The sequence below is a fragment of the Strigops habroptila genome, chromosome 12 (genome assembly GCF_004027225.2).
Source record: "Strigops habroptila isolate Jane chromosome 12, bStrHab1.2.pri, whole genome shotgun sequence".
Lineage (NCBI taxonomy): Eukaryota > Metazoa > Chordata > Aves > Psittaciformes > Psittacidae > Strigops > Strigops habroptila.
The window spans coordinates 9,928,637-9,954,370 of NC_044288.2; the positions used below are offsets into that span (position 1 = coordinate 9,928,637).

The 25,734-nt window shown below is 53.0% G+C and overlaps 1 protein-coding gene across 3 annotated transcripts in view; it reads left to right on the forward strand.

Annotated features, from left to right (window-relative positions):
• TCF7 (transcription factor 7) overlaps positions 1 to 25,734 on the forward strand; it is a 67,252-nt gene that overhangs the window by 36,601 nt on the left and 4,917 nt on the right. The window contains exons 4-11 of one of the 3 annotated variants that reach the window (XM_030504624.1): positions 12,477 to 12,609; positions 15,275 to 15,365; positions 18,716 to 18,802; positions 20,631 to 20,741; positions 21,365 to 21,527; positions 21,739 to 21,846; positions 23,039 to 23,087; positions 24,048 to 24,120. In XM_030504624.1, coding sequence (XP_030360484.1) covers positions 12,477 to 12,609; positions 15,275 to 15,365; positions 18,716 to 18,802; positions 20,631 to 20,741; positions 21,365 to 21,527; positions 21,739 to 21,846; positions 23,039 to 23,087; positions 24,048 to 24,120 — 815 coding nt within the window. The remainder of the gene's footprint in view (positions 1 to 12,476; positions 12,610 to 15,274; positions 15,366 to 18,715; positions 18,803 to 20,630; positions 20,742 to 21,364; positions 21,528 to 21,738; positions 21,847 to 23,038; positions 23,088 to 24,047; positions 24,121 to 25,734) is intronic. The other 2 variants (XM_030504625.1, XM_030504626.1) reach the window with 2 other exon arrangements.

The following is a 25,734-nucleotide window of genomic DNA, read 5'->3' on the forward strand; positions in this document are numbered from 1 at the left end:
AGAGGGCAGATGTGGGACACGCAGACTTCCAGCTCAGGCTCTAAATAACACCTAAGCTAAAAGGTTGCACTGTAGGCATGTGGAGGTTGTGTGCATACTGGTGAGGCAGATATATATATATATTTAGTATAATTAATGCTCCGTGCAACTTCAGTTTCTCGTTCACAAATAGGGCTGTCAGTCAGTGTAATAGGTCAGAGGCATTGCAAATAAGTTTAAAAAAGAAATCTGCTACAAAATGACCTACAGTTAAATAGCTGGTGCCTGGTAGTGAGTTAAATTCATTGTCTGGTTAGGAGCAAATCTACGCCAGAAGCTTGATGTACTGATGGTGTCCTGGGTTATCATCTGCTTTTCCTTCTTGAATGCCTTTTCTTATTCTCATCTAAATGGGTGTAAATGCTGGGGCAGCTGTAGTGAATCAGGTTGTATTTCCTGGCCAGCTGTAGTGAATCAGGTTGTATTTCATGGCCACAACTGGCACAGAACAGGAGAATCAGAGAGTTCAGCAAACACCTCCATGGACACCCCGAGGTTTTCCTTGTGTCAAAGAGGGCTGAAGCCTCCGGGCTCTCCTGAGGTGACCCCCAGGAACCACTCTCCAATTCCCAGCAAGTCCCCCAAATTGAGCTGCCTAAAGGCAAACAGTCACCTCCTGCCTTGGGGACGCTTCTGGTGGCACCAGCATCCTGCAGGGGCCTGTGCAGCAGCAGTGTCCCGGGATGTGCTGGACTCAGCTGCCTGCTCGCGCTCCAGCAGCCCTGGTCCCTGCCCAGCGTGGGGCTGGCTGGATACACACCTTCTGTTTGCTCAGTCCTGCTTTGTTGAGCATTGCTGGGAAACCTTCTCCATGGAGTCCCGTGTCGCGGCTGACCGCGGGGCAGGGCGAGCTCCCAGGGCAGGCTGCTTGGCAAAACAGTCTGACCTCAGCCACAGGAGCTGGTGCTTTGACATTTATCCCCTTCACCACCTGCATGAAACTGTGATATCCCCAATTTGTGGCGATGGGAATAGACATTTGTGGTGATGGGAATGGACACACACCTCCAGCCACCACACTTGCGCTGCTCTCCCCACTTGCTGTTGGGCTACCAGGACCCCCTTCATGGTCACCCAGTGTGGTTCACATAAAGCAGCACAGTCCAGCAGAGGATTGCTATTGCAATCTCATCAGAGCAGGAAATTAAACAGGTTCAGGATGAGCATCACTCGTACCTGGGTCTTCTGCCTCGCAGGAAGGTGAGTGCATTGACCAGGAGGTGGCTCTAAACTCTGTCCTGGACCTAAACTTCTCCCAACAAAACTTTGTGAAGATGCACCCTATGAAGAGTTGTGGTTTCCATGACTTGATTTTTCTGACAAAAACAAATGACGTTCCTTAAAATTCCTGTCCCTGTGCAGTCCTGGAGCAGGTGGGAGCTCCCTTAGTGAGAGCTGGATCATTTAAACTGCACTAAGATTTCAGCCCTTGCAGGTTTGCACCCGTTGCTGCTTGTATTCAGATGAAGCCCAAACTCAAAGCAAAACCAGGTTGAAAGAGCAAAGTTTCGTCAATTACTTTTCTCATCAAAACCATATGAAATAGTGACTTTCTCGTTTTTTCAGCGTGAAGCCTTTGATCAGTCCAGCCCAGTGAACTCTTGATAGCCTGGGTTAAAGTGAAATCCAAAACTGGGCACATTTTGTGTGCTCTCTGGTTTCGAAGTGACAATGTCTGCGCTAACCGTGTTATTCCCAGGCTGTTATTCACAGTCACTCTCATAAAGCCACAGCCAAAAACTTACTGGAGCTCTTGGACCAAATATGCTGAGAAGCCAACCTGGCCGTCTTAGGAGTCATTTGTTATTTATTACTTAGCAAAAAGCATAAAGTTTGCTCGATTTCATTAGCAGTCCGAGTTATAATCCCCCGTTACTCGCCTCCTTGCACTGGGTTAACTGTGTAGAGAAAACCAGACTTTCAGCCAGGGTCTGAAGTTTGGAAAGCAGCTCCCTCAAAGCTGCTTCCCATACTGAGACCCAGAGATGAAAATAATCTCATGACCATCCACTCCCGTAGTAAAATCTTACACAATGAAATCTGTGAATCTCAATACCTGAAAAACAGGATTTGATGACACATGACAAGAGCCGAGTTAAAATATGTATGACTTCATACCAGCACGGTGGGTAATCTTTATCATCACGAGTGTAGAGCAGATGAGATCGAGGCATGGGGTGGGGATGGCACAGCGCTGGAGTTACCTCATTTCTTCCCATCCCTTACCTCGAGTCCCATGCTGAAAATGAGCCCAATAAGTATTGCTAAATAGAATATTGACTGAAGAAAACCCACGGTAAAAGATGTGAAAAGAAGCCTCTATGGAGCCAGAGGGGTTGCTGCGGTCCTTGCTGCATCCCATCGCTCTTGGTTTGCTGTCTCATCACCTAGTTCATCACAGGGAATGGGGAAATTTAGGCAGCAGAGCCTGAATCCAGCTCACGTGCCGGGATCAGACCACTCTGTCCTAAATCCCAGCTGGGAAGCTCAGGGAGCCCTCTCCCCATCCGCTCATGGCCGTGGGGATTAGCTGGCGAGCCTTTAAACTGCTCCTTGTTTTCCATCTCATCGGAGGGAACGCATAAGGAACTTCTAGAAGTCAAGTGGCAGGACAAGATTAATTAGGATTCCTTTCTAATCCTAATTACAATGATATTTGCTTCCCACGATAGGAGGCACTCATTATCATATGTATAAGTTTGTTTCTTGTGTCTGTCTGCTTCCCTCCCCCCAACAGAAAAAGCTTAAATAATATTTAATACGTTTTTACATTCATTAAGAAAAAAATCAACTCTTCTTTAATCTGGTCAAAACATCAGCTGGGCAGAGGAGAAAACCATCCAATTCCCTGTTAATTTCCCTTGCTCTCTAATTATATGCAAATCCAGCAAGCCCAGGTTTTAATTCAGCCATTGGCATTACGAGATCAGAGGCAGATTCAGACTGGGGAAGCGGAGTTTGATGGTTCATACGAATTCTAGTGGCAGATGAATTCCACACTTGAATTCGAATGTTTATTCCGCTGTGCACAATAACTTGCTTGCTTTCGGAGGAAAAAAGGGGTATTAAGCATTAAAGGAACTAATTCCTCCTATCAAGGAAATGAGGATTTCTCCCAGGCAGACACAGGGTATCATCCAGGATTAGCGGCTGTAGCATTCTTTGTAAACATGTCACCCTTGAAAGTGAGCAACAAGGAAAGCCGCTATCGCCTTACAGCTGCGGGGTGTCCCTAAAGCATCCCTTCGGCTCCAGAGGGGATTAGCTTCCCTCCGCATCCTCCAGAGAACTGTTTATCATGGAAACTGGGAAAGAAAAGTCAATGGAGATCAGGATAATGCGCGGGCAGCTCCAGGCTGGGCACTGGGCAGTTCTCCCCTCTCCTGACTGGGGGGGTCCCGGTGGGTTTGGGGGCTCCCTGTGCAGAGGGATGCCCCTCGCCACAGCCCTCACCCCTTGGGCTTCATGGCTGGTTGGTAAAATGAATGCTAGGGTGGGAATGATGTCCCAGGCTGCAGCCAGCCATTCCCATGCCATCCCGGCAGCGATGCTGTGGGAAAGGCTGGGAGAGACCCTGGCAAAGGCTCGGCGGAGCCACTGTTCATTCATTCATGGCCATCCGTGTTGGAAACACGCTTGACATCCATATAAATACCAAAGGATTTCACCATAGCAGGAAGTGCATTCCCGGGAAGGATGATAACTGTGACAGATTATCATCCCTGGTTGCTTTCTCTGGTCTGGTGTTTAGCGGGTGGCATGTGCTCGGGCACGGCTGCCTCGGACACGTGCAGAGATCTCCTCTTGGTGCCATCTGATGCTGTGTGAGCACATGGCCCCGGCGGTCGGTGCTGCAGGAGGGAGCTCGCTCTGATCGAGTCAGCAGCATTTCGCTGTCGCTGTCACCGTGGTGGTTGGTACTGGTAGGGTTTTGCACGGCGCAGTCACCCACCTGGGGACTTGCTTCAGATGGGGAGAGATGCTTTTCATTTGTTGTCTTTTTATTTCAACCAGTGACATGCTCCCCCCTGAGCTGAGCTTTGGGAGTAGCAGATGGAAAAGGAATGGAATGGAATGGAATGGAATGGAATGGAATGGAATGGAATGGAATGGAATGGAATGGAATGGAGTGGAATGGAATGAATGGTTTGGGTTGGAAGGGACCTTAAAGCTCCTCCAGCTCCAACCCCCTGCCATGGGCAGAGACACCTTCCACTAGAGCAGGTTGCTCCAAGCCCCTGTGTCCAACCTGGCCTTGAACACTGCCAGGGATGGGGCAGCCACAGCTCCTCTGGGCACCCTGTGCCAGCGCCTCAGCACCCTCACAGGGAAGAATATTATCAGAATAGAACGGTATGGAATGGAATGGAATAGAAATAGCAAGTGTAGTGCCTGATAGGAGGCCGGCAGCTTTCCCATCCCAAGCCTAGAGACAGGAGCAAAAGTCCTGGGATAGGTTTCCCGTCCAGGTCCTGGGTGACAGTGGTGGCACCAGCAGGATGGCATGAACCCAGGAGGCCGTGCGCCCTGGGACCGCTGCAGCATGAAGGGGCAGGTTTCACCCCTCTGATGTTTGGTGAATCGAAACATCTTAAATCACATCAGAGGTGGGTTTTGTTGCTTCTGTGTTTTGATAACTCCCCTGCGCTCTTTCAAGTACTGGCTTTTGGTTTTTTGCTGGTTTGGTTTTGTTTTAAACGGGAACCAAAACCCCAGCCGAGGAGCCAGGAGCTCTCCTGATGCCCAGGGGATGTGCAAGCAGACATTTGCCTCCAGAAACCTGGAGGGCTCCTGTTGGGCTGATCTGACAGAGCCCGCACACCCTGAGGTTTGGCCGGTCCTGGTGCTGCTCTCTGGGCACACAGAGGGTGACATTGCTGGTCCGTGTGGATACGGTGTCGTGTGCTTTACTAAAGGGCAGGCCTTGGCTCTGTGTCACGCTTTAGCTTTGCTCTCCTCCCTTGCCCTCTTGGATGTTTTCCTGACGAATTCCGGGTATCAGACCGGCCGCTCGCCTTTGAGAAGCGGAGCGGAATAAAGGAGGTCAGATACTATCAGCCTCCGTGGGTCAAGTAAGCGCCTTCTCATTCAAAGCCTCAAGTGTTACCAGTAACTCCAGGGCTTGCAGCGTTCATTCAGGTTCGCAGAACCACGTCGCACGAAGGGGTCAGAGATATTTCCTTTCTCCACAGCCCAGAACACAAAGGGGCATAACCAGGGATGGATGTTGCAGAAGAGGGGAAATAGCTGCTGTTACATTGCCCTGAGGTTTGGGGTTTGGTGCAGCCCCTGGGTTTTATCACCCTGCAGTTCCTTTCCATGAAGCCAAATGTCACCATTGCCCTTGGTGGCATCCAGCACACTGGGACTGGGGGTGTTCCTGTCCCCTCCTGAGCACATGCAGCACCATGAGGCTGCTTTTAGCATCCCAGCAGCAGCGTTTCCCAAGCAAAGCAAGTGTGGCACAAGGGGACTTCTGCATGGTTGAGGAGGCTTCTGGAGTGAGGTGGCTCTTCTGCTGAATGTGACTATTAACATCAAGGGGTGATGCCCAAAGTTCATTTTCAGTGGGTTTCTCCTCTCTGGTATGGGCTGTGCCTGCCTCTGCGCTTGTCCCTGTCACCATAAGAGAGCAGCCTCTGGGAGGGACACTTGATCTTTATTGTTCCATGCCTTTTTTCTTTCATGAAAAACCACCTACATCTTTCTCTTCAAACATAAATACTTGAGAAGTGAAACGGCTCTTCCTGTGCCCGTAAACGGTGAAAAGCTCAAGTATTTCCCCTGCAGAGTTTAACTTCAAAATAATCACCATGACTGCTTAAAAACAGAAACCAGCAGCAGCACAGAAGGTCACTGAGAACATTTAAAAGGTTTTGAAGTTCTTTCCCTGTATTTTTCCCCATCGTGTCTGGAGCTTGGCCACCTCTCTGAGGGCATGGAAGGTGTTCAGTGCTGGGAACGTGTGCCCTGATACCCAGGGCAGGTCTCCCAAGGCAGTTGTGCTGCACATCCGAGCCCCAGGGGAGAGTCAGCATCATGGGAGCTGAGTTCAATGTGCAAAAAAGAGCAGGGCTGCTCAGGTGCAGAGCTGGGTTTTAAAGAAGCTGAAAGAAATTGTCGACTAATAGAATCCCAGCCTGGTTTGGCTTGAAGGGACCTTAAAGCTCATCCACGGGCAGGGACACCTTCCGCTAGAGCAGGTTGCTCCAAGCCCCTGTGTCCAAGCTGGCCTTGAACACTGCCAGGGATGGGGCAGCCACAGCTTCTCTGGGCACCCTGTGCCAGCGCCTCAGCACCCTCACAGGGAAGAGCTTCTTATATCTCACCTAAATCTCCCCTCTTTCAGCTTAAAGCCATTCCCTTTGTATTGTCCCTACAGGCCCTTGTTAAAAATCAGAGGGAGAAGGAAGAATTGAGGGAATAAAACACTTCATCAACTACAAAATAAGGAGTGCAGGGATAAAAACCTGGGCAAGGCCAATATTTGCCCGTGTGTGCAATGTGTATCTTAACCCGATTGGCTCCTCAGTGCAATTCGTATGCAGAATTAATGCAAGAATTAATAGCTGCAAATTATTACTTTCCCCTTTGTTTGGCTGCTGCTCATAAGCACCTCTGGGCTGGCCAGAAGTGGAGCGAATGGGGCCGCGGAGGTGGTGTGGTCATGGCAGACGTGGTCTTCTGCTCCCTGCAGGAACTTTGGCGGTGCTGAGGGCAGGGGCAGGTCGAGCCCTCGTGCTGCAGCCGCGCTGGGTGACCCGGGGAGGTGCTGCTGCTGCAGTTGGGCTTTGCTGGAGGGGTGCGGGGCTGGGTGTGGGTGGCTTTAACTTTCCCTGTTTCCTCTGTGCCGTGGCAGCGGGCCGGGGCGATGTTCTGCAGCAAAAGTGAGAAAAGAGAAGAAACCTGCCGAGATGAGAAATGAGTGGATGGTGCCTGCGCCCGGCGGGTGCTGAGCGCGCGCTCCGGCCCCGGCGCTTGCAAACCCTCCGCAGGGTGTATTTGGGGTGATCTTTCACCACAGCATCTCCTGGTGCAACACCACGGGGTGAAGGTGTTGCTGACACAGGCTGGGGCCCTGAGCTGGGGGATGTCAGAACTCAGAGGTACCCTCAAACTGTGCAGAGCTGGGTTTGGGTCATGGCATTGCCCTGCGAGCCCGCCCAGGAGCAGATGGATGCTGTGAGATGTACCTAATGCTGTCCCTAATAACACATCCCTAATTGCTAATTTGGATTGATTGTTGGATACAGAGCAAAAAGCCCAGTCCCCTCAGTAACAGGCACCTTCCCCAGCAGCAGTGCGTGCTCGGTGCAGCCTGACCTCACACCATTCTTTCTGTGGCACAATGACTAATTTTGCAGTGAAAAGGAATGAATTCCTCATTGAATCAGCAGCAGCAAAACTTCGTAGGTTTGGTTTTTCATAGCCAGCACGTCGACTCATCTCACCTTGTCTGAGAAGTGACGTCAAAGCAAACACATTTGGGGTAACTTGGGGCTGGAATGTGATCTGCAGCACGTGTGCTGCACCTTGGGCTTCCACCCCTGAGGCACCCAAGGGAGGCAGAGGAGCATGGAGGTGTCTGGAGAAGGGGAGACCTTTTGATGGTCTTCCAATAACTAAAAGGGGCTGAGAAGAAAGCTGGAGAGGGGCTTTGGACAAAGGCCTGTAGGGACAGGACAAGGGGAATGGCTTTAACCTGCCAGAGGGGAGATTGAGATGAGCTCTGAGGCAGAAGCTCTTCCCTGTGAGGGTGCTGAGGCGCTGGCACAGGGTGCCCAGAGAAGCTGTGGCTGCCCCATCCCTGGCAGTGTTCAAGGCCAGGTTGGACACAGGGGCTTGGAGCAACCTGCTCTAGTGGAAGGTGTCCCTGCCTGTGGCAGGGGCTTGGAACTGGATGAGCTTTAAGGTCCCTTCAGCCCAAACCAGGCTGTGATTCTATGTGCTCAGAGCTCACCCCATCCATCTCCCTGCTCTGAGATGGGACCAGCTCCAGGGGCTGCACCAGCAGCCGGGCACAGGGCACAGCCGGTGTCACCGGGCTCTCAGGCTGCTAAACCCTCCCTCTGCCTTGTCAGTAACAGGCCCCAGCGTGGCACAAGAGCCAGCCCCAGCTCCGGTCCCCCGGGCAGGCCCCTTGCCCCGCGGCTATTTCAGGTCTCTGTGTTTGGGGCTGGCACTGTGGGACAATTTGAAAGTGACGTAACTCATGTCACCCCACCGCGGCTCCCGGCGAGCTGCAAACCACAGCGCGTGTGCCAGGGCGCTCCGTGCCACGGGGGATGGATCCCTCCCAGCTCTCCTGCTATTCTTCTGCTCAGCGAGGCCGATGGGGGCTGCTGACACTGGGTGGAAGGTGATGCACTGCAGCATCAGTGCCTGCCCCAGCGCCGGCGCACATCCCTCACCAGGCAGGTGGGCACTCAGGGGAGTTGCAGGTAACAAACTGAGAGGAGGAGAAGTCCCTCCAGGCTCTCAAACCCCATTCTGCTGCTCCAGCCCCTCTGGAAATACCATTCTGGTGTTGCTGTAAATGCACCTTTTCATTTCTGTAGCAAGGCTGAGGCGGCACAGCTCATTCCCCAACCTGCCCTCAAAGGGCTGTGCTGGGAGGGGTGACATGAAGCTGTCCTCAGAGCCCTTTCAGGTCCCTCCACGGACAGGAGGTGACTTGGGGTGACTTGGGGATGGGGCCGTGGTGCTGGGCACTGTGTTTCTTTGGGTGTGTGGGTAGCGAGCAGCTCCATCACCACAGCTCTGAGCTGTATTGAAACACGGTTCTGGGGAAGAGATGCAAGAAGGTGCTTCACCAAACCACAGCACATCCCCATGGTGTCCTGACCAGCACCACCCCACATCCTCCCAGGGGAGCTCCTGAGAGGACACCAAACCAAATGTCCTCAGGTTATATCAGTCCACTCAGCAGAAAACACCTACATCAGGTTAATTCGATGGCATAAGACATTGTCAGCTGATAGGTTCTGGCTTTGAGAAGCCTCTTCAAAGTTCATGTGCTGCAGGAATTGAATCCAGACCTTGTGAAAAGAGAGGAATTGATTCCATTTCCCTGGCGTGCAGATCTCTGTAAGTGTGGTAGGATTTCACAGCAAAGACACGTGCGGCAGCCACAGCACATCTGGTGCCACAGCACATCTGGTGCCACAGCACATCTGGTGCCACAGCATGTCTGGTGCCAGCCAGGAGCTGCAGACATGGCCATGGACCGTGTCCACTAGCAAGTTGTGGTGTTTAAACCAGGGATCAACCCTGAAGTTTTCTCTGTTTCTCCAGGTCTTTGTGCAACGTTTCCTTCTTCCCTTGGTTGGTTCGAATGGGACGTGAGTTCCTGTAACGAATTCCCTAAGGGAGGAAGTGGGGAGGGGATGAATAGCCTCTTGCAGAACTTTTTGTCTTTCCTCCTTCCTAAGCATCCTTCCCCACCAGCTTTTTATGCCTCTGAAGAGTAGGAGAGAAGGGTTTGAGCAAATGTAGAAGGGACATGGGGAAGGGCATCTCCTCTTACTGGTGCAACATCTTGTTTCCCATCTGAACTGATGGAAAATGTGAGCAACTGAGCTGCAATCTGTTGCACTGCCAGGTTACCACCTTCTGCTTTGATGGAGAAGGAGGACAGGCCGTGCCTTTGCTGTAACCACACGTGCTCTGTGCTTGTCACTGTTGAGGTATCCTGTGGATCAGTATCAGGAGCGTTCGGCTGCCTTTGTAGTGGTCTCTATCTTCTGTCACTGCTCCAGAAGCCGTTACCAGCCATCAGGCAGCGAGGCTGGTGGCTGGTGCTGTGCACTGGATCAGGCACAGTGCAGATGGGGAGGAAGGATCTGCCTCACTTCGAAATGCTTAAGCCAAGGTTTTCAAAACAGCTCAGCACGGAGCTTGTTCTGCTCCAGTGGCACGGTACAATGTACACGTAGAACTGCATATCCCTAATTTAGGTTTTCTGGCTCTTAAATAGGCTAAACCATGGCTAATTTTAGGAATATCACTGAAAAGCTATTCTTCATCTCATTTCATGGGCAAGAATAGTAAAAGCTCAGAGCTCCAAACATGTATTTAACAAAGCAGGAACCAACCCAGAGCCGCTCTTGATGGGAAGCCCACGTAGCCCATGGCCCTGCTGCAGGACAGGAACGCCTGTACCACACCAGTTTGTGCTGGGGAGGGGGGTCACATTCCCACTGTCCCGCTGTACACAGTAAATCTACACCTCGTAAGCATCAGGGATTAAGGTTTTCATTCATTCTTAAATGCAAACCTTCACGCCTCTTGGTTTTTATTTGCATGAGCAGCCTTTGTGGGAAAGACAGATGTAAAGCAGCGTCTCCACGGGTCTGTTTTCCTTTCCGCTTCACGGGTTTCCTCCTTGGAGCAGGGATGCAAAACGTGGGGCTTGCCCAGGGCTCTCGGGCTGCTGTGCAAGCAACTCAGAGCAGCAAGGAGAGGTCCAGGACAGGTCCTCCAGAGCCATTAGCTCTGGCTGCTCCACCTCCACCACAGCCAGCTGGCCTTTCGTGCTCACTCTGCCCGAGCGGAATCATTACCAAAGTGACAGGCACCAGTGGATCAAGCCCAGAGATCATAGAACCTCTTGTCACTGGTCTCCACTTGGACATGGAGCTGCTGGCTGCAGGTCTCTGAGGGCGACCATCCAGCCAATTCCTTATCCACTGAATGGTCCATCCGTCAAATCCATGTCTCTCCAGTTTAGAGACAAGGATGTCATGTGGGACAGTGTCAAATGCTTTGCACAAGTCCAGGTAGATCACAGAATCATAGAATGGTTTGGGTTGGTTGTCACCAATCACCTCCTTAGTTTCCATGTGCCACGACTTCTCAGATATGATGAACAATGGCTTAACAGATACATCCACCAATTACCTCAGGAACTGCGGATACATCTTGTCACATCCTATGGACTTGTGCATCTCAGGTTCCTTAGATGTTCTCAAACCTGATCTTCCCTTACAACGGGCTGTTCTCCACGCTCCCGGTCCCTGCCTTTGCCTTCTGTGGCTTGGGCAGTGGGGCTGGAGCTCTTGCTGGTGAAGACTGAGGCCAAAAGATCATTGAACAACTCAGCCTTCTCACGGGTAACCAGGTCTCTCGTTTCCTTCCAGAAAGGGCCCACATATTTCCTAGTCTTCCTTTTATAGACCAGAAACGACATGTCAAAACTCACTCAGCAAATCATCTGTAGATGTCCTGGTGGGACGCAAGAGATCTGGGCCAGCAATACCTGCAGAGCTGATTTCCCTGGGCTGCTCTCATTTTCTCCCCATTTTGGGGTGCTCTCAGTCCTGTTTCTCTTTCTGGATTTATCTGCGACAAATCCTAACATTCCACCACCAAGGCAAAGGCAGTTTGGGTTTAAAGGCAACCATGGGCGAAACCGGGCATGTAGGGAGCAGCTTGAGACGCTGGAGGCGAGGAGGCTGGCAGAGGGAGCAGCGTGTAAGTGTGTGTGTTTTCCTTACAGCTGTGCAGCTCTTCTGAACAGATCCCCTCTTTCTGCTCCAGCACACAGAAATACTCCCCATTGTGCCCCCCAAAAAGCGCCTTTTCCAACAATGTTGGGTTCCAATGGCCTCGCCGTAACCGGGAGTAGCTACAAGAGGGTTTGTTGCATCCCCAGCGCTGCTTCAGCTCCCTCCAGTCCTCCTCCCAGAGCTTGGATCCGTGGGGATTTGAGCCCAAGGGTGACCATGTCCCGTTCTGAGAGGCGTTGCCCTCAGCATGGCTCTCCCAGTCCCGGTTAGGAAAGCCCAAGCGTGGCTTTCAGAGTGAATGTGCAGGATGTGAAAGTCTAGATTTAGACCCTATGGTAGCACAAGGCAGAAAACAAGAGCAATGCATTGGGTGACATGCTTGTAGCATTCCTGCTGGAATAAAAGATTCTGGAAATGTTTTGAAAAGGGGGAATGGCTTTAACCTGCCAGAGGGGAGATTGAGATGAGCTCTTAGGCAGAAGCTCTTCCCTGTGAGGGTGCTGAGGCGCTGGCACAGGGTGCCCAGAGAAGCTGTGGCTGCCCCATCCCTGGCAGTGTTCAAGGCCAGGTTGGACACAGGGGCTTGGAGCAACCTGCTCCAGTGGAAGGTGTCCCTGCCCATGGCAGGGGGTTGGAGCTGGATGAGCTTTAAGGTCCCTTCCAACCCAAACCAGTTTGGGATTCTATGATTCTATGATTGGAGCTGGTTTCCCCCTACCCATGCAATCATCTTCAGCTGCCGTCATTGCTTCATTTATGGGGTTTTCTTGCAGAGTGCTGTAGTGTTTATTTAAGTGGGCAAGGCCACTGTCTGCCTTGTCCTTGCGAGTCACTGGGGGCTTATTGCAATTCCCAGCCTCGTCTGCAACAGCAGGACTTGCTCACGGAGCCCGACAGCTTCTGAGCCCTCTCCCTCCTTGTGTCTTGCAGTCCAACAAGGTTCCCGTCGTGCAGCCCTCGCACGGAGTCCACCCACTCACCCCGCTCATCCCTTACAGCAACGACCATTTCAGCCACGGCTCCCACTCGCCCCACTTGCCCGCTGACATCAACCAGAAGCAAGGTAATGGCACCACTGGGGACCTGCGTGGTGGCAGGGGGACAGCGCTGGGGACCACTGAGACCAAGGCTGCCACCTTCCTGCTCCCACATCAATGGGGAACGTCAGGAGCTTTGGTCAGCTGGGGCATTGCTCAGCAGTGAGAGTTTATTTAGCTCATTGGCAATGCCTTGTAGCCCTGGTCATGAGGAGTTTGGCATAAAAACCCCAGCCCTGCTGATGCAGCGTGCTCAGTTCTCTGTGCAAGCTGTCCTGCAGCTTGGGACCAGACCAGAGCCTGCGAGATGATGCATAAGACTCAACCAGAAAATGGAAAGTAATCTTTCCTTTGACTCATACCCAAACTGTTGTCAGGTTGTCATTTTGAGAAAATAAATGCTTGAAACAGGAAATATTTTGACTAAATAGGATGGGTGTCTGATAGCTGACTGGATCGCTACGTGTGTGTGTCCGGAGCCACACGTTATGTGGTTGTCACACAGCTTGGCTCTTTGGGTTCCTGTGTGAGTCCGGGACACGTCAATGAGCTCGTGAGGCTGCAGAGGAAAGTACAGTAGGTCGAGCTTAAACCCTGAACTGTGAATTATAGGAAAGTGCACAGGAATTCACCCCAGCCCATCGTTCTTCATGGGTTACTGGCAAGCTGAGTGTGAAATCAAACTTAGCTCAAGCTTGCGTTAGTGCGACAGAATCTTTCAACATCTGTTCAGATTACCCAGGTTTCTGCACAAACCTGCTCTTGATTTCATGTGGAAGCAAGTGAATTCATGGGTTTGTGTCAAACTACATTCAGGAAGGGATTCGGGGCCCATCAGAGCCCAGAAATCAGTGTGAAAACAGTCATAAAACCAATAGTTGTGATTTAGGCAAAGGCAGAGGTTTGGATCCAAACTATCCCAGAGACATCAGCTTCAATGAATTAACGTCACTGATAAACCAGTGGGGACTGGGATGCTCCTGGCTGGAGGACGTGCTGAATTGTCCCTGGTCTGAACCCAGAGGTATGTCCTGGACTCATCAGGGATGCTGATGGGGAGGATTTAGGTCCAGTGCAAGAGATACCCAGGCACATCCTGGTTTTCTTTCCAGTCTCCCCTTTCCCATTTATCCTGTACATTTACAGAGGCAGGGGGAGTCTGTCCATCCCAGAGACATCCCCCGTCCTATTTGTGAAGAGGTTCAGACCATCATCCTCAGCTGGGACCTGCCTCTGTGTGAAGCTTGATAACTTTGCCTGCCCCATCCCTGCACTGCTGGGGTGAGGGTTTCCTTCCCCATTCATCCTGGATGTGTCCCATCCCTGTTTACATCCCTGAAATATCTCCCATTATCACCCAGTGTAAGCACTTGCGAGTCACCATCTACTCATTCTCACAGCATCTCTTTAAAGTATTTCACAGTAGCCCAAGGACACGCAGACAAGGAAATAGAAGCAGGATCTTCTGAGTCAGTGGCTGGTGCCCAGCCACTGGGCCAGCGAGAAGAACTGGTGCTGTGGCTCACACAGCTTGTTGGAGGTGCAAATCCCAGGAAATGCTGGCAGCTGCCTAATGTGGAGGCTGGTTTTGTCTGACCTGCAGTGGGCTGCTGCATCCCACTTGAGCACAGCTGGACATAAATCTCGTGCTATTCATATTCCTTTCAATTTGGTGATATATTTATTGTAGTTACCTCCTAATAAGATGCTTGGAATCTGCTGGTGTCATTCCTAAGTCATAATTTATCATTAATACACCCAGGAGAATAATCCAGGCTTAAAGTGCTTGCAGCTACTCACCCATTTATCCAGGGCATTTACTGCTCAGGAGCTGCTGGACAGTCTCTGCACATGATGCTTTCTCAGAGGCTCTGTAGCTGTCAGCATTACCGGGTGCTGCAGCAGAGCTCAGCTCCAGCTCGTTTTCCAGTCTGGGGCTTGGCTGGAGGCTGCTTTTGCTGGTTGTCTGAGTCCCACCCGCAGCCCCCAGGCTGTTTTCGAGCCCAAATAGAAGCTGTGGCTGTCTCCTCTGGCCATGCCACCCGTGCCAGCAGCTTTGAAGATCACCCAGGGATTCCCCTTGGGAAGGGTGAATTCCCAGCTGGCACCATACCCACCTCCACTGTTCCTTGGCACCCACAGAGCCCGTGAGGTGATTGCTTTGTACAAGGACTCGATTCTAAACTCAGGGTTTAGGATCGAGAGAGCGGTGATGCTGCTGGAGCATCCCCCCTGGCCGCTCCTGGGGATGGCAGATGGGAAGGAAGGTGAGGACTGAGTGTAGGAATGGCTTTGACCATCAGTTATGCCCCTGAACAGGCCCTCTGGAAGGGCAGAGGGATGTCTGGAGTCCATCACATCCTTACCAAAGCAAGCTGCTGCTTGGCCTCAGGGTGGCACGGAGCACAGATGATGCTTGTGCAGGAGCAAGCTGCCTTCTCCATCCTGTTCCATGAGTGTTTGTGATTCTGCAGCACATGGATGACCCACCACATCCCCACAGGAGAACCACAGCACTAAAAAGGGCAATTACAATATCCTGCTGCCTGCAGATAGCTCTTTCACATACATTCCCTGCTGCCCACAAGTGCCCATAGACGGAGCAGCCGGGGGGTCGGGAGCCATTCGGGTCAGCCGGGGAACGCGGTGCTGGGTCCAACTCACCTCCTTCTCCCTTCTCCCTTCTCCCAGGAGTGCACCGTCCTTCCCAGACCTCAGACATCCCCGGATTCTACCCCCTCCCTCCCGGTGGAGTCGGACAGATCACGCCGTCGATGGGATGGTGAGTGTGGGGACCCAGCCCCAGCCCCTCTGGCTGCTCCGTGCAGGGAACAAACGTGTGCAGCCGTTCTCTGTATCCTCCACGGTGCTTTCACCCGGCTCCATCCCTCCTGTGTGCTGCATGGTGGGGAGGAGGAATTAGGGTTGTTTTGGAGATGGGGAGCAGATCTGTGGAGGGGCTGAAGGCGTTGTCCCAGCTGGGGAATGCTTGGAGCAGGATTACAACCTGCCTGATTCAAAACTGTCTCCTGCCTTACATCTAGCTGCCTATGTGGATTAGGAAACCCTGGGAGAGCTTCCTACCCACCTCTCTTAATCACACAAAAGCCTCTCTTTTTGAGTAGGAGGTAATTTTCTCCTCACTGGGGTTTTCAGCACAAACAGTGCTTTCCCTGAGCATGCCACTGGCACAGTGTAATCCAGTGGGATGCTCCATCGGCTGAGCCACAGTGCTTCTCAGGGCCTGACACCCAGGGGAAAAACCACTGCAGCAGAGACCTGCCCTGGCAAACTACCCTGGTACCCACAGCACAGCCAGCTCGGTGGCACCCGCTGCTCCGGGGGGGACAGGGAAGGAGGGACAATGAGCTGGAGCACTCCCAAAACATCCCCCCTGCATGGGCCAGCCCTGAGGAGCATCCCACAAAGCAGAGCCCATTGGGAAACCTGCCCCAGGGCCATGACTTAAAAATACATCAGCTTTTGCTCTGTGGTCATTGCCCCTGGGTTTTGCCCCATGGTGGAAAGGACATGGAGGGAACGGGATCGTCACTCTTCAGGTGAATTTTGAGTGCCCATCAGTGACACAGGGACCTTGCAGAGGCTCGTGGGGAGGCTGGTGGCTGCAGGCAGCGATTTGGGGTGGCCAGGACAGGGGAAGAGTATGTGGAAGGTGATTGTGAGGCAGGCAGATCCCCAGCAAAGCCCAGCAGAGACCTCCAGGTACAAGAAGGTGTTGCAGAATGGGAGAGGCAAAGCGTATTAAAACACAAAGTAAAATGTTAGCTTTTTGGTTTGTTTTGTTTATGAATTTCGTGTTCCAGATATTTAACCACAAGGAAACAGAGGCTGAGGCCTTTGATACAGAGCTTGGCTTCAAAGAGATTACATTTTGCCTTCTGTGCTAAATCTGCTACTCTTGGGCGATGATTTAACTCCTCATATGATGTGATTCATCCTCAGGAAAAACAAGTACTGGGGTGACTGTGCTGTAACATGAAAGCAATAGTTGGGGGTGAGAAAGGAGCCTGTTTGCCAAATGCAAGGTCCACTCTTGGGGTGGGATGCTGTTGGGAGCAGCCCTGGGAAGGAAGCCGGGTTTGCACAGGGGTTTTGTTGGTCGGTTGGTGGCAGAGGGAGTTTTCATGCTCCAGCATCGCCGGGGTTTGGCATCCTCAAGCAACCTCGTCAGATACGTTCAGGAGTGACTAATAGAGCAGATACATAGAGCAGCCAGTGGCCTGACGGAGCGGAGAGCAGCACGTGTGTCTGTAATAGAGCCTTTGCTTATCCTGGCCCAGGTTTATGGAGAGAGCCCCAAAACCACTCCCGAGGTGCCCAGTCCTCAGCTGAGGCTCAGCGTGGTCGGGTGCAGAAGCACCAAAGTGTGGCAGGGTTGTGGCAGCGCCGGCTCCCGTGCAGGAGGCAGCGGGCAGCAGGGGCTGTGCTGGGGATGCTGGTGCTGGTGCCACCCGCGGGAAGCAGCTTTTCCTCCAGGATCTGGTCGGAAATGGGGTTTGTTCTCACTGAGTGCTGGGGAGGAGGAGCTGCAATCAGTCTCTGTAATTCGCTGGGATGACAGTCAGATAAAAGCCTCCGAGTCCAGTTGAGTGAGTTTTGCTCACGGGAGCCTGGCAGCAAACATCACGCAGGAGCCTGTGAACCGTGTCGCTCACCCGCTCCGAGTGGTGGCACTGCCACCGCGGCCGTTCCATGGCCATGCCACGTCTTTTTCCCCTCCCATCACCGGGTGGCACAGGCTGTAATCCTGCATTCCCAACCATTAGGGCCTGGTTTTGCACTCGCCTTCATTTGCACGTCAGACTCGTGCTGGACGAAGCCGCGAGCGCCCTTTTCTATCCCCGCATCCCGGCTCCGCAGTAACGTGTGTCGCTTCTGGATGAGCTCCGAGTGTTTTCTCAGCCCTGGGGCAGCCGCCTTTGACTTCAAAGGGTATTTGAGTTTCCCGATGCACGGTAGCACTTGGCTGTTTGTTGGTGTGTTTATACCCGCCGACATCTAAGGGGTGGGAGAGGGCTCCTGCCTGGCAGGGTGTAAACACCCCCCCGCCGCCTTTCCTGCACACCGATCCGCTCAAGCCAAGGCACGGAGCAGCACAAACAGAAACCCTCCTCCCCAGCAGAGCTCAAGGGCCTGTCGTTATTCCTCTTCAGGGCAGAAACTATCTTTAGCCCTGAAAAATCCCTGGCATCCCGGAGCTCGTTGCAGGGCACTGCACTTAATGATAATGGGGGTGGGTTTTTTGCTTATTACAGCTGGAAATAGCTAATGCTGGTGTTAAGCACAGCTCTGTGCAGGCTGGCTGGAGGAGCGTGAGCATCAGCATGGATTTAAGCACCCCCGTCATGCTCTCCTTGGGCAGCCCAGTTTCTGTGCACAGTTTTAGGCTGGGAGCATCTTCTGGCAGGTTTGCAGAACAAGCCCAGGTATTTCTGAGCTATCTCCATATGAAAACAAGGGGGGTTCCCTTGCTGGGAACAACAAGGAACTTCCTGCATAGTTATTTTACTATCTCAAGAATCATTTCCAGCTCCAGTCTGGTAGAAGCCTGGTGCCCAGTATGAAATGATTTTGAAAAGAGAGGGAGAAGTGAGGTTTTCGCATGTTTGAAAATGATGGCCATCTTTAAAACGATGTGCTGGGGGAATCAGAGCATTTATAAAGCACGTGCAAGGTGCTTACTCTCCATTCCTGTACTTGGGCATCCTCCTGGTGCAGCCCATGACTCTGCAGTCTCTTGTGCACCACAGAAAGAGAGGCTCTGACCAGGCTTTAGGGTTTTTTGATCAAACTCTGTTCTTTTAAGCAACTTCTGTGTGATAGCCACGTCTCCTAATCCTTCAGCACACCTCTGCAGTTTGCATTTTAACAGGGTAAGCTCAGTGCTCATCGGGGATGGAGGGGGGTCAGAGTTGGATCCGATCCTTGCAGGGAGGCCCAGCTTCTCCCTAAATGAAGTCCAAGTGCTGCCCTTTGAGCCCAGGGGACACCAGGAGCATCCCACCAGACAGAGCTGGGGCATCGGTGCTGCGAGCCTCCTTAGCAAAGAGAATCTTTAGGAGACCCCACGTAGCTGTGGATACTTTATAGACTCTTTCTTCCCGATCCCAGGCAGAGCCAGTCTGTCTATCCGCTCCCGTCATGTGGATTTAGGCAGCCGTATTCGTCAGCGCTTTCTGCTGGGGCTTCTTTCTCCAGGTGAGTATGAGCTGTGTGAGACAGGGCAGCAGCTCGGCCCGGCTCGCAGCTTGCAGCGTGTGCACTAGGAGCTTGCAGCAGACCACGGCCACGCACTTCCCGCGGCAGCCGGGGGAAGAGAAGGAGCTTTCAGGCACTGTCTGGTCCAGAGGGTGCTCAGGGGAACACGGAGCATCCCAGGAGGATGCACAACGATTGGGTTTTAAACAGCACAAGTCAAAACGAAGCAGAAACCCCTGCGTTCAGCTCAGCACTGGGAAAACAGGGGGAAATCCATTGCTCCTTGTCACTAACCCTAATCCTGCTGCCACCATTGCTGAGCTCTGCTCTGCAGGGACCCATCTGTTTTACTTGCTCTCAGTCCCAGAAGCAGGACAGGCAGTGGGCAGCGATCTGCTGTCCTCCCATCAGCACAAGTCAGTTCTCTGAGACTGAAGTGCAGCTTCTACCTCCCCCATCCCATCATCGGGCATGCAAAGGGCTGATGTGGCCTTGGGCTCGACACTGCACATGGGAAGGGGTCAGCAGGAGCTGGCCATGTCACTGCCCTGCTTCCCCCTGCAAGGACCTGGCCCTGCAGCACAACCTGCCTTCAACAGTGGTGGGTTGAGCCACGTAGCACAGCCCTGCCCCATCCATACTGCAAGTGTATGGTCACCCAGGACCAAATTTTGCCCCCTGTAAATATACCCAGCACCCAGTGATGTCCCAGTGAGCAGCACCCTGTGTGCTCACGCAACAGCTTCTGCTTCTGCTTTGTGTTGTCCTGAAGAGCCATTAGTGGAGGTTTCCTGCAGGAAAACCATGCAAACCCTTAGCCAGGCAAAAACCCGCATCCATGCATCCCTGGATCCAGGCAACCCCTTAGCCCTGCAGCAGAGGCTGGGGGAGCGCTGCCAGCCCTCCGCACTCGCTGGGGCATCGCTTTGCCCAGCCTTGAAGATGGAAGCTAGAGAGGAGCTAATGGTTGGTTCCCTGTGGAGGACATCAGCTTCCCCGAGCCCACAGCACAGGAGCTTGCAGGATCTTGGGATGGGTTTTGCAGCCCTGCTGCAGCCCTGAAAGTACACCTGGTCAGATAAGGATCAGACTGTGCTGGTGGATTCAATTAAACAGCTTTTCTTTTCGTGCCAGCATATCTAACGAACAGTTCATCTCCCATGGGCAATTCTGCCATCTCAAGCTGCAGTCATAACGTGGCAAGCTTGGCAGGGCTGCCTGCGCTGGCTTTACCCTCTGAAACTCGAGAGAGAGCTAATGAAGCCTGAAAGCTAGCGAGACCTCTCATGATCTCAGTCCCGTGTTGGTGGAGAGCATTGCTTAGGGAAGGGGCACCTCCTAGAGTTGCAGTTTGGTTCATGTTCAGACTTATGCTACTTCTGTTAAAAGAAAGGTGCAGGGTGGTCCTAATCTCTCCCATCCAAACCCGGGTTCAGTTTGTTGTTCCTTTCTGCGGTGCTCATAAGATATTGCAACAACAGAGATCTGAGCAGCTGGAACCACTGATTGAAAGCACCCTTGATCTCGGTGGGGCTGGCTCCTGCTCAGGCTGGTTTCCTTGTGGCAGCACCCGGACCCTTTCCAGCCCCATTCCAACAGTGGGGGCACCCCAGGGCTGGTGGGCAGCTGCCTGCCCTGCACCAGCATCGCAGCACTCGTGGGTTTGCTTTCCATGTCCTTTGCTTTCCCGTCTGCTTCTGCCTCGTCAGAGTGCCACCTCGTGAGACGCTGCCCAGCGCCCAGCACCCCAGCACCCCGGCACCCAGCACCCCGGCACCCCGGCTCCCCGCACAGCCGCCCGGCGCGGCTCATCCGCTCTCTGTTGCAGGTTCACTCACCCGCTGATGCTGGGCTCTGGCATGCACACCACCGGCATCCCGCACCCCGCCATCGTGCCCCACTCCGGCAAGCAAGACATGGAGCACTATGACCGGAACATGTAAGTGCATAGAATCCCAGCCTGGTTTGGGTTGGAAGGGACCTTAAAGCTCATCCAGCTCCAACCCCCTGCCACGGGCAGGGACACCTTCCACTAGAGCAGGTTGCTCCAAGCCCCTGTGTCCAACCTGGCCTTGAACACTGCCAGGGATGGGGCAGCCACAGCTTCTCTGGGCACCCTGTGCCAGCGCCTCAGCACCCTCACAGGGAAGAGCTTCTGCCTCAGAGCTCATCTCAATCTCCCCTCTGGCAGGTTAAAGCCATTCCCCCTTGGCCTGTCACTACCTGCCCTTGTAAAAAACCCCTCTCCAGGTTTCTTGTCAGCTCCTTTTAGTTATTGGAAGACTGTTACAAGCTCTCCCCTGAGAAGCTGGAAGTTGAGCCAGCAGGGCTCAACAGCATTAATGCCTTAATACCCATTTAATTTATCACCGTTAATGCTTGCATGGGGAGGAGGGTGGATGAACACGGAGCACTGCCTGCATCAGGCAGCAGCACGTGTCCAGGGTGCAGATCTCAGGCCCCCCATCGGGTTGGTTTGGTGTTGAGTCTTCTGTTGAGCTTGGTGCCACCAGGCTGGAGGGTGGCTCTGATGCTGACAGCTCTTCCTTTGGTCCCACCAAGGAAACCTCAACCAGAACCAAAGAGAGAGAAGGAAGCCAAGAAGCCCACTATCAAGAAGCCCCTGAATGCTTTCATGTTGTATATGAAAGAAATGCGGGCGAAAGTCATTGCCGAGTGCACCCTGAAGGAGAGCGCCGCCATCAACCAGATCCTGGGACGGAGGGTGAGGACACGTGGGGCTCACCCCGTCCCAGTGCAGCATCCCTGTCCCGTGCAGCTGCTCTGAAGCACATAACAATCATCTTGCTTTCAAAACTGGCTGCTCTTATCCCTTAAACACACGGAGCTGGATGTGCTCCGGAGCAGGGCGGCCGCGCTGGGATGGGCTGGGAGGGGACACTGGGGCCATGTCTCACTGTCACTTGTCCTCGCAGTGGCACGCGCTGTCCCGGGAGGAGCAGGCCAAGTACTACGAACTGGCTCGCAAGGAACGGCAGCTCCACATGCAGCTCTACCCCGGCTGGTCTGCCAGGGACAACTATGTGAGTGGCCGCTGCGGTCGGGTCCCCTCCCCATGCCATGGGCTGCAGTGCCCCAGGGTGGGGGGCTGGCAACTGGTGTTTGCCAAACAACCCGCCTGTCCCTGCTAATGCCAAAACAGACCAGAAACACCCTCAAAATAGAGGGCAGAGATGATGCAGAAAAAGCAGAGGTTGTGGGACGCCCCCAGCCTGCAGTTCTCTGCAGCACCACAGATGTCCCTGCCTCCTAACAAGCACAAACCAGAAGCTCAGCATCCATAAGCAGCTTTGCAGGATCAGTGCTGGATGCTGCTGCCCTCCAGCGCTGCTCTTAGAGAAACCAGAGCAGCACCAAAGGTGGCAGCATCGGTGGGGACACATCTGGAGGGCAGCAGCATCACTGAGAGCAAGGCACCATCTTCCTCCAAGATCAAGCACTCCCTCCATAGAAATCTCCATCCCGTAGCATCCTTCATCCTGGCAAGGGCTGGTTCCTTGCTCCAGAAGATGGAGCGGATGGTGGGCTCCAAAGGTGCACAGTGGCTCTCCCAGCACTGGCAAGAAGCTGCTTCGGATGTTGTGGTTGTTGTAAGAGATGCTTTTGTCTCTGGAGCTCGAGCAGGAAGGAGGAGGAGGAATGTAGGTCACTTGTGCAGCACGTGATGCGGATATCGGGCAGGAAATACAGTTGCTCCCACACTGAAGAAAAAGCTCACCGCAGCTCAGAGCTTTCCACCTTCACTCAAACCACAAGAAGTCATATACAGAGTCAGAGGTCAAAGGCAGCCCTGTGAGCTGCCTGCTCCACACAGGCCAGATTTGCTCCTCTGCTGCTCTGCCCTCATGGTACACTCAGGAGGAGATGAGGGGAGTTGTTGTGTATTGTGAATCAGAGGCAGTTTGGGGAGAAAATTGGGGCTTCTTGTTAGTGAGGGGAGAAAGAAGAATGAGAGATGGGTCCAGAGCTGCAAAAAGACTGAAATAGAGAAGTAGTATTTAAATGTTAATTTCTGGGGATTTCCCAAAGCTTTGTTTCCCATTGGAAACGTGGAATGCTCCTCCTGGTTTTGTTATGGAGCAACTTCTGTTTGGGTGTAAAGCACCACATTAAAGGCAGCAGCAGCTTTCCCCAGCCACCCAGTCCAGCCCCAAACCCCTGTGCAGCACCCTCGGTTCGGAGCGTGGGCTAACAGCCTTCCCTTTGATTCCCTAGGGGAAAAAGAAGAGACGAACACGGGAAAAGCAGCAGGATTCCAACTCAGGTAAACTCCTGTGGCTCAGTGGCTGCCCCTTCATTGCCCCCTCACAGGGGATAATCCAAAGCAGTTGTCATGTTTTACCGTGTTTTCTTTCTCCCAAGCTTAACTAAAGAAATACACGTGTATTTATTCCTTTAAGATGCAGTAAATTAACATTTCTATGACTTTATAGACAGGTTTGAATCAGAACATGGGTAGCATCCATCTGTATGTCTTGCCTGTGAAATGATCATTTCACCTGTTGTGGATTGAAAACCAGCTGCTGGTTGTACACAACAGGAGACCCTGGTGGCGGCTGAAGGAGGGAGCATGAGTCCAGCACTGAGATGTGCTGTTCAAATCCCATTTACAGCACTAGGGAAAAGCATGATGAGCCCCATAATTATACAGTAAAACTGCAACACTTCAGGAAAGGCCACGGAGAATAGTTCTTCCATTAAAACTGGACGGGGAATGGTGGGGGCAGAGTAGAATAACCCGTGTCTGGGTCTCCTTGGCGCTAACTCTGCTTTCAGCCTGCTTCTGCAACGTTTCCTCCTCTTCTTTTCCATGCACAGTCTGAGCTCGCTGGCAGCCCTGTTTGGTCGCTGCTGGAAAAGCAGGGAGCAGGTAAGGATGCAGAACAGGAGGCAGGCAGCACCTCTGGGATCCGGCAGCTTTTCCAGACTTAAGAAATGTGAAGAGCCATCTATTTCCCTGCAATTGCCCAGATTCCCCACAGCTGAGGCCATTTCCCAACCCTCCTTCCCCAGCTGCCAGCAGTGATCACTGATACTGCCTAACAATCCCTTTTTTCCAGGAGAGGTGGTGCTGGCTCCCTTCTGTTACAGAAACGTGGATTGTAGCCTGTTAGTCGTGTGTTCAAGTGGCTAAAATGATGTTGCCTCTTTTCTTCCTCCTGCTCCTCCTCCTCTTTGTGCCTCTGCCTTGCCCATTCTCCGCCACGCATGCTTCTGTGTTCAGATCCTGCCTCTCCTAAGAAATGCAGAGCTCGCTTTGGCCTCAACCAACAAACGGACTGGTGCGGCCCGTGCAGGTGTGTATCAGCATCTCCTCCTGCTGGGGTGCTTCTGGGTGCTCCGGGGTGCTCCTGGGCGAGCGGGTTCGGCTCCGCGCATGCTCCTGCTGCTCCGGCCAGGCACGGTGGGGTTTGCTCTGGGCACCATCAGGAGTTGTTGTTGTCCAAATGGCCAGGGTGAGGCTGCACCCTGGGTTTTGTATCCCCCCTCCCCAGGGCAGTGTTGGTGTGATGCTGTACGTGCTCCTTGGCTGATGGACTTCCCTGGTCGTAAAAGCTTAGTTCCAGGGTGGAGACCTCTGATGCTGGGCTTTTTATTCCCCATTAGAGATGCCCTGTCACATAAATAGGATCCTAAGGCTAGCAGTGAGTAGCTAATGCGTTTCTTTTTCCCATTTATACTGGGGATAACCATGTATTTCAAGATCCAGCTCTCTTGGCACTGGAATTTTGCAGTACCCACCATGGGTGGGATGGGACAGCCTCAAGCAAGGCAGTTTGCGAGCGCCCTGTGCCTCTGGCTTGTAGGGAATGGACATGGCCAAAGTACAGTAAAACTGTAGCAAAAGCTGGAAGTAAAGTATTGCTTCATGTGTTTCTGCAGCTTAAAGTGACTGAAGTCATTTACTCCATCCAAATTTGCACATCTGCAGAGTCCCAGCAGAGCTTGGCCACTGGCCTTGCTGGCACAGCAAGCTCAGGTTTGAGCTGCCACCATGTCCTGTGCAGCATCAAACCTGCCTGCTTGCCCTTTAGTCACAGGATAATGTCATCAAACACCATTTATTTAACTAATGAGGTCCTTTAACGTGTCATGAAGATGGATGTCAGAGCGGGGTTTCTGTGACCCCACCACACACAGCGATGCCCCGTCCCGCAGCGCAGAGCAGGGCTGCAGCTCTGCAGCAGTTCTCCAGCCTCTGCCTTCCCTTCAGCTCTGAATTCAGCATCTCCTCTGCCCTGCTTCCCGATTAACACAGCTGCTGAAGTGCTCGGGGACCTTCGCTTGCTCTTGTGTTTTAACCCTTGCCTCTCAAACCCTGGTCAGTCACGGCTGTTCTGCAATTCCCCGTACTAACGTGCTGCTCAGGGGCTCCTGTCCTGAGTGTTCTGGTCGCCTGCAGGGAGGTGCAGGATTTACTGAGGAGGTTTCCACTCCACCAGAGAGGTTAAAACTGGGTGTTCATCCAGTCCCAACCCCCTGCCACGGGCAGGGACACCTTCCACTAGAGCAGGTTGCTCCAAGCCCCTGTGTCCAACCTGGCCTTGAACACTGCCAGGGATGGGGCAGCCACAGCTTCTCTGGGCACCCTGTGCCAGCGCCTCAGCACCCTCACAGGGAAGAGCTTCTGCCTCAGAGCTCATCTCAATCTCCCCTCTGGCAGGTTAAAGCCATTCCCCTTGGCCTGTCCCTCCAGGCCCTTGTCCAAAGCCCCTCTCCAGGTTTCCTGGAGCCCCTTTAGGCCCTGGAGCTGCTCTAAGGTCTCCCCTTCAGGAGCCTTCTCTTCTCCAGGCTGCCCCAGCCCAGCTCTCTCAGCCTGGCTCCAGAGCAGAGCTGCTCCAGCCCTCGCAGAATCTAAGCTGAATCCCTTTAGCTGTGTAACAGCCACATCAGCCTTGGCCCACTGACCG